General features: G+C 44.4%; 2 protein-coding genes across 7 annotated transcripts; both read right to left on the bottom strand.

Annotated features, from left to right (window-relative positions):
* LOC8055673 (adenylyl-sulfate kinase 3) lies at positions 1,079–5,964 on the bottom strand. Of its 6 annotated transcripts, none has more exons than XM_002460853.2 (7): positions 5,546–5,958; positions 4,561–4,707; positions 3,381–3,530; positions 3,115–3,233; positions 2,944–3,028; positions 1,918–1,964; positions 1,079–1,455 (listed from the first exon to the last, which is right to left on the bottom strand). In XM_002460853.2, the coding sequence occupies exons 1-7, from the start codon at positions 5,907–5,909 to the stop codon at positions 1,357–1,359; spliced, it is 1,011 nt and encodes a 336-aa protein (XP_002460898.1). In that variant the 5' UTR covers positions 5,910–5,958; the 3' UTR covers positions 1,079–1,356. The 6 variants fall into 6 exon arrangements, 3 of the variants coding, with proteins under 3 accessions (XP_002460898.1, XP_021309812.1, XP_021309813.1); XM_021454137.1 differs by having other exon boundaries at positions 5,693–5,955; XM_021454138.1 differs by having other exon boundaries at positions 5,536–5,885.
* Positions 7,693–8,532, bottom strand: LOC8055672. Its single transcript, XM_002460852.2, has one exon. The coding sequence runs from the start codon at positions 8,196–8,198 to the stop codon at positions 7,836–7,838; it is 363 nt and encodes a 120-aa protein (XP_002460897.1). The 5' UTR covers positions 8,199–8,532; the 3' UTR covers positions 7,693–7,835.

Below are 8,774 nucleotides of genomic sequence, written 5' to 3'. Positions count from 1 at the left end.
ACAGCGCGCGCAGGACGTCGTCCGCGCTCACCCGCCGCCGCCCCGGGCGCGGCGGCCGCTGGCACAGCTCCGCCGGCACGCGCGCCGCCGCCGCCACGAACGAGGCGCTGAACACCATTCCGTTGCTCGCGTCGCGCGCCCGGGGGTTGGTCGGATGCTTGCTTTGCTTGCTCGGTTTGGCTTCGTCGGGTTTTGTGTCGCGTTGCCGCCGCGCGGCGCGCGCGGTGTAAACCTGGGTGCGGGCTTTTTTTAATTTGGTTGCGTCATTGCGTGGAGTGGGAGCGTGGGTCTGAGCTCTGAGGAGGCTGAGAGCCGAAGCGAGCGCGCGGGAATTTTACGTGTGCGGGCGAGGGTGCCGTGAGGCAGGGGTGCACGATGGCCAACCGGCGCCCCGGCGCCCACGAGTCCCCGTCGCCGCGCGCGCGAGGAAGGCGCACGGCCCCGGCGATTTTGTGTTGGTCGTTTTCTCGTGTGCTGAGCCCGAGTTTCCTTGGACTAAAATGTACGCCTGTACTTGTGTGCAGCTACCTGCGTTGTTCAGCTGGGGACCGGTAAGCGTGCTTCAGCGTTCAGCCTCATCAAGAGACGGTTTATGTCTTGGGTCATTTTTCTCGTGCTAACGCCTGGCGGTGAGCCGGTGACAGATCCTGTTGCGCCGAGATGCATATATAGAACGATAGAATAGTAGATCATGGTAAAAACCGCACGTTGCAGTTGCAGCACGCTCCTGTGTGGTGCTTGGACAATTCCAGCGTACCGGGTCCAACCTGTCCGCGGACGCGAAGCGCCGAGCGCATTACTCCCGTGAAATATGTACGACCTTTATCCCGACGCTTGTTGATGCGGGCAAGCAAAACTAGATCGGGCAAGCGAGGCAATTAGTCGTGACCAAAGTTCAGGTTGACCGAAGAAAAATATTTGCATTACACTTTGTGAAGAATTTTAGCTAGAAATATTATGGTTGACGTCCTGGTACTGGTAACCTGCCACATGCAGCACGCCACACGCGGATGTTTCAGCAACACGCTGTACATCTCGGGACTCCAGAAAGTGGAGCATAATAAGAAGACAGCTCCTATTAACATTAGGTGTACCTTCCCCTGAAAATGATTGCCATTGCCCCCAAGTGGTTATCAGAATTGCATACAGGTAATCTATTCCAGAAGTCAAAGAAATCAGGAACCATCTAGGTTCATCTGAATGAAACTGCATGGAATTTGTGGCAGAGGAATTGCGGAAAGAAAAATACTAACGCATTCAGATCAATCTATGTAACTATGTGGTAACTGCCAGCGCGTCTGACTTATTCTGCGCTAGTCTGATTGAAATCTTCCCTGAATGTTGCTTGGATTCAGTCTACTCGTGCAGGAAGCCTTTCTCCTCAAGGTAAGTAACCACTTGCCCTGCCATGTCAGAAGGCGAAGGGCATACACCATCAGCTTCTTTGATCTCAATCTGCAAGTAAAGCAAGACAATCAACATGTATAGGCCACAAACAAAGAGATACCAGCATAGAAAACAATCAAACATGATTTCATTCTTATACCATGAAATCAATTTAACCATCTTTGTCAGCTATAAACATGACAATTTTAGAATGTCTTATTACAATCCCCATATACTTAGTGTCGTGGTGTAGCCAACATTTGCTACCCACAACTGTCCTATGCAAATAGCTAAACAGCCTGTTAAACCTACACAATTCACCATGTTGCAATAAAAGAAAATGATAAAGCACACTCTCTTCTCTTAATTCGACCTCTTCTCTTAATCCAACCATGTGTTTCCTACGACATTGAATCTCGAGTTTCAGGCTACCAATTTTTTATATGGACCAAAACCAACAGTTACATTAACACCTTTATAATACACACTTCAACAAGTGAAGATGGCAGAAAATCTAATATAATGATGTACCTCGCAATTCAGTGGTGCTTCATAAGGGTCATCTATTCCTGTAAAACCTGCAACAAACCATGTTTAAAACTTGAAGCTTGACTAAACTCTATATGAGTTAACAAGACAGGTTGACTTTAAAAATGAAGATAAGACCTGCCCACAACGGAGTTTTTGCAGTGAACATGTTTCTGTTCATATAAGATACCTTTTACAGTAGATGATTAATGGTTAAAACTTTCAGGCTTACTCATTTTCTGCTTTTCCATTTCTCGACTAGAGAACACTTTGAGCTAACTTACAAATGGGCATTCTGACACCTGAAAAGAAAATATTTAAGGGCCCTACCATGCACTGGCCTCTAACTCTAACTCCATGGTTCAGGTCTGGTAAAGATTCAAAACATATCAGTTGAATTTATTTAAATTCAACATTCAGAAGTAACATGATCAATGAGTGAGCAAATGTGAAAAAAGAGCATATTAACAAAATAGAACCTACAAGCTTACACATTTTCTAGCAGCAACACCATTGGTCATTGCAGTATAGCCAAGGAACCAAATAGAAGAATCTAAACATAGCATATGGCCAAAAAATCTGATTCCCTAAGGTTCCATTTGTAGTGTATTATCAGATCCAGGTCAAGATCATTTTTGTCTTAGTCTAAAGGTGCTGGTGTGAGTGGCTGTTCTACGGGTTTCTTATACCCTTTTTCTTATTCTTAATATAATGGTACACACTCTTGACTCTCCTTCCTGTTCGAGAAAATTAAATCATTTTCACATTGACAGTACATGCATCATCAAAATTTGACTGTAGCTGCAAAATCATATCAGAATTAAGGAGCTGCTTCCCAAAGAAAGCATAATTCGACTCAAATAGTATTTTAAATTGTTCTTTAGGCAGTGAACCTAACATTACAAAACAAGCCAGAAATGGGATTCACATTTAAAAATATTTCAGGTTTGAACCAATTTTGCTCTGCAGGAAGCACTAAGCACTCTAAACTATTTCCATTTTGGACACCAACCATCATATGAACTTTACCCTTTATTTTTCCTGCACGAGCAAGCTTATAGAGGCCCTTTGGATCCCTTGCTTCACACAATTCCAAGGACATGTTCAAGAAAACCTGCAAAAGTTCACAGGTGTTTGGCGGTAAACCCTTGAGGTCACTAAGTTCACTAAGTACAAAAACAAATAAAATGCATCTCTTACTTCAATAAAGCTACCATCAGACAACATTGCACGGCAAGATTCACGGTCCCTCCTATATGGAGATATCAAACTTGCAATACATACAAGGCCCGCATCTGAAAATAACTTTGCTACTTCACCTGTCCAAAATAGTTGAAACAAAATGTGAACTGCAGAATACTGGGAAGATAAAATAATGGCTAATGCAGGACTTGTTTATCACTCTTTTACTTTCATGGGAGTTTCTATAAATATTATAGACATATCTATGTTGGTGAGACACTTACCAACTCTCCTTATATTTTCAGCACGATCTTCAGCGTTAAAGCCAAGATCCTTGTTCAGACCATGTCTTAAGTTATCACCATCAAGGACATATGCAAGCTTCCCTCTTGTGTGGAGCTCCCGACCTAATGTACATGCCAACGTACTTTTACCTTGGCAAGATGAAAAAATTGAAAAGAAATTAGATAAAAAAAATACCATCTACAAAACTAAAAGTTTCACTTGGAAACACAAATGATATTTGAGATTTATCATTTAAATGTAGCCATCCTTTTAAAGAACAGAAAATAGATTCTGATTTATTTTTTTTAAAAAAATGCAATGTAAGAATGTAGTGGCAGTAAACAGGATAGGCATATGGCATACAAATTGGAAAAAAAATATATCACAGTTCTTTTAGAAACTTTGCATATTTACCTTTTTTAGACCAAAGACCATTGGTCCCTATTTATAGAAAGCAAAGTTTAGTTCTGCTGGGGTCACCAGCTTACGAGAGATTCATCAAGGTGCTCAAGGCACTTCCCCTCTATACTAACCTAAACCAAACTTCAAGAGACCAGCAGAGTAACTGCCCAAAAGAGCATCCATACATGTCAGCAAACTATGTAAGTACTACACAGCTTCAGTGCATATTTACCTTTTATAAGAACCTGAAAGTTATTTGTATGAATTTAAGGCAAATGAAAATAAGGTATGTAAATTATCCAGGCCAAAATGAATAGGTTTCTTATTGATACATCTAGAACAGAGTTGAACTTATTTTCTTGAAACAAATACAAGTTTTGGCCAAATTCATGAACAAGATGGAAATGCATGGATGCAGAGAAAAGAAAACTAGGAAGCCATTCGATAACAATACTGTGAAAGCATCGATTTTGTTACTCTAAAATGAATAAAACAGTAATCAAAGCATTGGGCCACAATGACTTTAATAGAATTCAATAATTCAAGCAAAACAGTGCAGTATAGAAATCTCAGTCCATGTACATAAAAATGGCAGATGACATTATCCAACAACAACAATGGTCAACAAGAGTTAAACAAAGAGGATATAATATATGCGAAGCAGAAAGAGTCACCAACTGCAGTTGACATTATCTTAGCTTGGAAATTTAAACAATTGCATCAACAGTGCAAGAAGCACACAACAAACCAGTTCAAGAGAAAGCAAGGTTTGCTTACCTGAACCACTAAGGCCGGTAATCCACACAACACAGCCTTTCTGCTTGAGTAGCTTCTGGCGATCAGTCTTGCCAACTGGACAATCATGCCAGAAGATATTTGATGACTTCGGCACAGTAGATGACATTTTCAATGCTTTCCCCTCAACTACAGTGTGCAGTTATATCATTCAGAAAACAACAAGAAAGGCTCCATTCTTTTCAAGCAAATGAAAAAAAAAATGCAACTTCATGGCCAATCAATTCATAGATTCTCTTCTCAATTAATAGCAGATCTTTATTGAGCATTTTATAAACAAATATCAGAACAGAACAGAACATAACAGATTGCTGCGAGCAATCTGTACAAATAAATTGGGCTGTGCTTTCTAATTCCTCAAGTCAAAAGTCACAATAGTAAATAGGAGTAGAAAGCATAGGGTTAGGTCAGTAATCAGACAAACATATGTAAACCAGTTTGGAAAATCAACTGGTAGGCAGCTTGTTGACGCACATAAAATAAATTGCAAGTGTGGCTGGCCGCCTATCCTCACTCACATCGCCCTCGAATTATCTAAACCGTTTCTCCAATCCTTCCCTTTCTCTAGACCCTTGATGAGTCACGCATCCAGACATCCTGCCCCCGGCCTCCCATCAGGCCATCACCACGTCACTCTCACACTTTTGGCCCCGTGGCCTCCTCAGTCCTCCTCACGACCGCATAAAAATGTCCACCACCGACCACCGTCACGCTCGAGGTAGAGTTAGAAACCCAGAATAAGCATTTCACCACCAACTCAAGACGATATCAAGTGCAAAATTTGGCGGAAGTGAAGGAAATATGATTATGGCGTCTACTAATCCGAATAAATGGGACTAAATCTGGAATTCAGCTCAATTTACACGCATCCGGCATCCGCATAACCCGATCAGCCAACAGAAGCACATTGGATCGAACCGTCTAGGGGGGCAAGAGAGGGTGAGAGGCGATACGTGCCTAGACTAACCTCCTGCGTGCTCCGGCTGCTCCTCAACAGATCGGTCGCCGGTGCATTCGACGAGGGGGCGTCCCTCGCAGCCTCCGTCCCCTGTTACCCTCGTCCTAATTCCAGCCGCCGGGAGTGTCGGGAGGAGAGGGCGGGGCGGAGGCAAACCTAGATTCGCCGCGGGGCTCCGGTTCCGGTGCGCGACCGCGAGGCGCGGGCAACGGCCAGGGGAGGGAAAGGGAAAGGTACCCCCGCCGCTGGAATCGACACGAGGATCGCGAGGGCACCGCCACCCCGCGCGCCGCGTTGCGGTGGAGGCGGCAAACGGGAGGCGGACAGGGGCACGCGGGCGGGGTGGGCGCGCCGCGAGGCGTGCGTCCACCATGGGCAGTGGCGCAGTGCGGTGCCTGGTGGGGCTCCGTTGCTGGTGGCACGGCACCGACGTGTTCTCGCACGAAGGGCCCTTTAGATTTGCTGCTGATGCCGTGGGCTCGTGGCCAAGGCCCAAAAGTCTTCTCCATTTCCCCACATCTGTCGCGGGCACAGCTAAATTCTAGATTTAGACCAAATTAGCACTCCAACCATCCCAAATTATAACATATTTCAAAAATTTTAGAGAGTCAAAGTATTTTAAGTTTGACTAAAATTTATATGATAATATAATAACATTTATTATACTAATTAAGTATCATTAGATTTTTCTTTAATTATATTTTCATAGTATATCTATTTAGGGGGTGTTTAATTCCCTATAAAAATACAAAATGCAAAATACCAACTACTTTGGAATGATGGAATGCAAAATGCCAAATTTTTTAGGCTTATATTTAGTTACATCTAAAATGCAGAATTTATTGCTCACTTGGGCGCCTCTTGAGGCTCTCTTGGGCCTTTTTTGACCTCTTGAGGCCAAAATTTAAAATGGGGAGTAGCCACCTTTCTGTTAAAAAATTTACATGGTGTTTAGTTCCATTATGCCAAACAATGGACGAAAATTCAAAAAAAATGGAATAAAAGGGGAACTAAACACCCCCTTTAATGTCATAAATCTTTATGATTCTCTCTATAATTTTGGTTAAACTTGAAATGCTTTGACTCTCCAAAATTTTGTGGAATGTCATGAATTATTTCTTAAGATCGATGAAATTTATAAACTTATGTCTCTACTAAAAGAATGTATTTCATAATTAATATAATGTAATGATTATTCGGCAATACAAAGGTTGCTATTTCTTTTTTAGATCTGATCAAATTCAAAATTATTTGACTTCTCGACATCGAGAATTGCCCCTTTAAGACAGAGTGAGTATAGTCTTGCAGTCAAATCAGCTGTAATAATATTTTTTTTCTCTCACAACATAACCTTGTTAGTTTGGCTGATAAGCCATGACAAAAAGTACTATTGACTGATTTGTTGTGAGAGAGAAACACTGCTAAATGGCTGGCAGATTCGACTGATAAGCTCACTGCTCAAGCGTTGCTCAGCTGGTAAAAAGGATGTCAAGCTGGCTATGTGAATGATTAGTTTTTTTAAAAAAAAAAAAGAAAAAACATTCAACTTGCTTGTTCATTTTTTCCAAGTCCTGTGACAACTAGGCATATTTGAAGAACTTGTAAGTTAATCTCAAAATCCGTTTGATTCAGTATTTAGGTGTTGTTCATAGAAACAAATTTATTTTGACAAGAATCTGGCTCACATTTGCCCATGCCCCTACGTGAATGCTCCTTCCTCCGTCGAAATCCTATACCCTTCTTCCCTGATTCAGCTTAGGCTTGGCTTAATTACTGATCAGCAAGGCGGCAACTAAACGGTGTGATGTGCCGAGCCTAAAACTACATTGGCGCACATACTACACTGATATACGTTATATTGTAGTACTGTCTTGGCGAAGCATGAAGCGACAAAGAACAGTAGTAAAAATAACACGGACTGAAGAAACTACTTTGAGGAGCCAGCTCTTATTGCACCACTCGAACATTGCAGGACGAATCACCGAAACATGATCGTGCCATCTGAATTAGAAAAAGAGACGTCCAAGTCCAAACAAAGGAAACTAGAGCAAGGGCTGAACTTGATCTCTAGTACGGAGTAGTAGATCTTTACTTTACACAGGAAAACTCATGCTTTCCTCTCCACCTTGGGCAGATCACCGTTGTTCCCTCGCCGGCCGGTCGTCGCTGCTCCCCCGGGTCGCACGTTCCACCGCGCTGTTTCAGGCTCCGATCCGCACCGCCCGCAGGGTCAGCCGGCCGAAAGCAGGCCCGCCGCCCGCAGCAAGCTCCCAGCATGCAGATGCTGCTGCTGCTGCTGCTACTCGTCGGCGCCCTGGTCGAAGTTGAGCGCGTAGCTCCGGGAGTCGTAGCTGAAGGCCGCCAGCTGCTGCTGCTGCTGCTGCTTCCTCCGCCGCGCGCCGCCGCCGCCGCCCTTGGCCATGATCTCGTGCGCCACCGCCTTCCACCGCAGCTTGGCGCGCGTCGACCGCGCGTCGTGCGCGGCGGCGGCGGCGCGCCTCTCCTCGCCGTGCTCGTGCTGCAGCGCCCTGTACTCGAGCCGGCTCGACGACGACGCCCGCGACAGCGAGCGCCCGAAGCAGCTGAAGCCCTGCGGGACCAGCTCATCGTCGCATGGCGGCGCCATCGCCGGCATGGACGCCTGGTGCACGAGGCTGGCCATGGACACAAGAATGAAGCGCGAGCAAGGGAGGGACGGAGGTCGCCGCACCGGAGAAGAGACTCTTTTGTGAGATGCTTAAAACAGTACGCACCCAACTGTCTGAAAGATCATAAATATTTATGCAGATTCGCAGGCTAGGAAGCTGTTGGATCCAGCCATAAAATATTGCTCGGCGATGAACTGTCCGATCAGACGGCGCCATGGCAACATGTCCGGCGATCTCTGGTTTATACATATACAAATGGTGTGCTCAATTTTAATAACATGGCAAGTGTACCAGCAACGTCCTTGTTTATCCTGCACTTTGCGGCATCAGGAATTCTTGCCCGGCTTTGACCAGAACATGCGAGTACGCTCTCAGTCAATTTGTTCTCCATCGTATACCACATCAGAAGCAAGGCAAAGACAGAGTAGATGGCATCTCGATCTGTCTGACTTGACCTGACTCAGCAGTACAAATATGTTTGCTAACATGTGCAGCAGACATGAGTACGAAAGCATGGTCTACCAATAAGATTAACTATCCAAACCAGGTTCCGAGATAAAATAAGCCGACTAATGCGGTTAGTCACAGTG

Source organism: Sorghum bicolor, chromosome 2 (genome assembly GCF_000003195.3).
Source record: "Sorghum bicolor cultivar BTx623 chromosome 2, Sorghum_bicolor_NCBIv3, whole genome shotgun sequence".
NCBI classification, from domain to species: Eukaryota; Viridiplantae; Streptophyta; class Magnoliopsida; order Poales; family Poaceae; genus Sorghum; species Sorghum bicolor.
Note: the sequence above shows the minus strand (reverse complement) of the source record. Positions and strands in the feature narration are given on the sequence as shown.

Coding starts and splice junctions, on each gene's coding strand:
- LOC8055673 (XM_002460853.2), bottom strand. CDS start 5,909: ATGGTGGACGCACGCCTCGCGGCGCGCCCACCCCGCCCGCGTGCCCCT. Junction 3,531..4,560: donor TACCGGCCTTAGTGGTTCAG/GTAAGCAAACCT, acceptor CATCTTGCCAAG/GTAAAAGTACGTTGGCATGT. Junction 1,965..2,943: donor TCGTGCAGGAAAAATAAAGG/GTAAAGTTCATA, acceptor GGTTTGTTGCAG/GTTTTACAGGAATAGATGAC.
- LOC8055672 (XM_002460852.2), bottom strand. CDS start 8,198: ATGGCCAGCCTCGTGCACCAGGCGTCCATGCCGGCGATGGCGCCGCCA.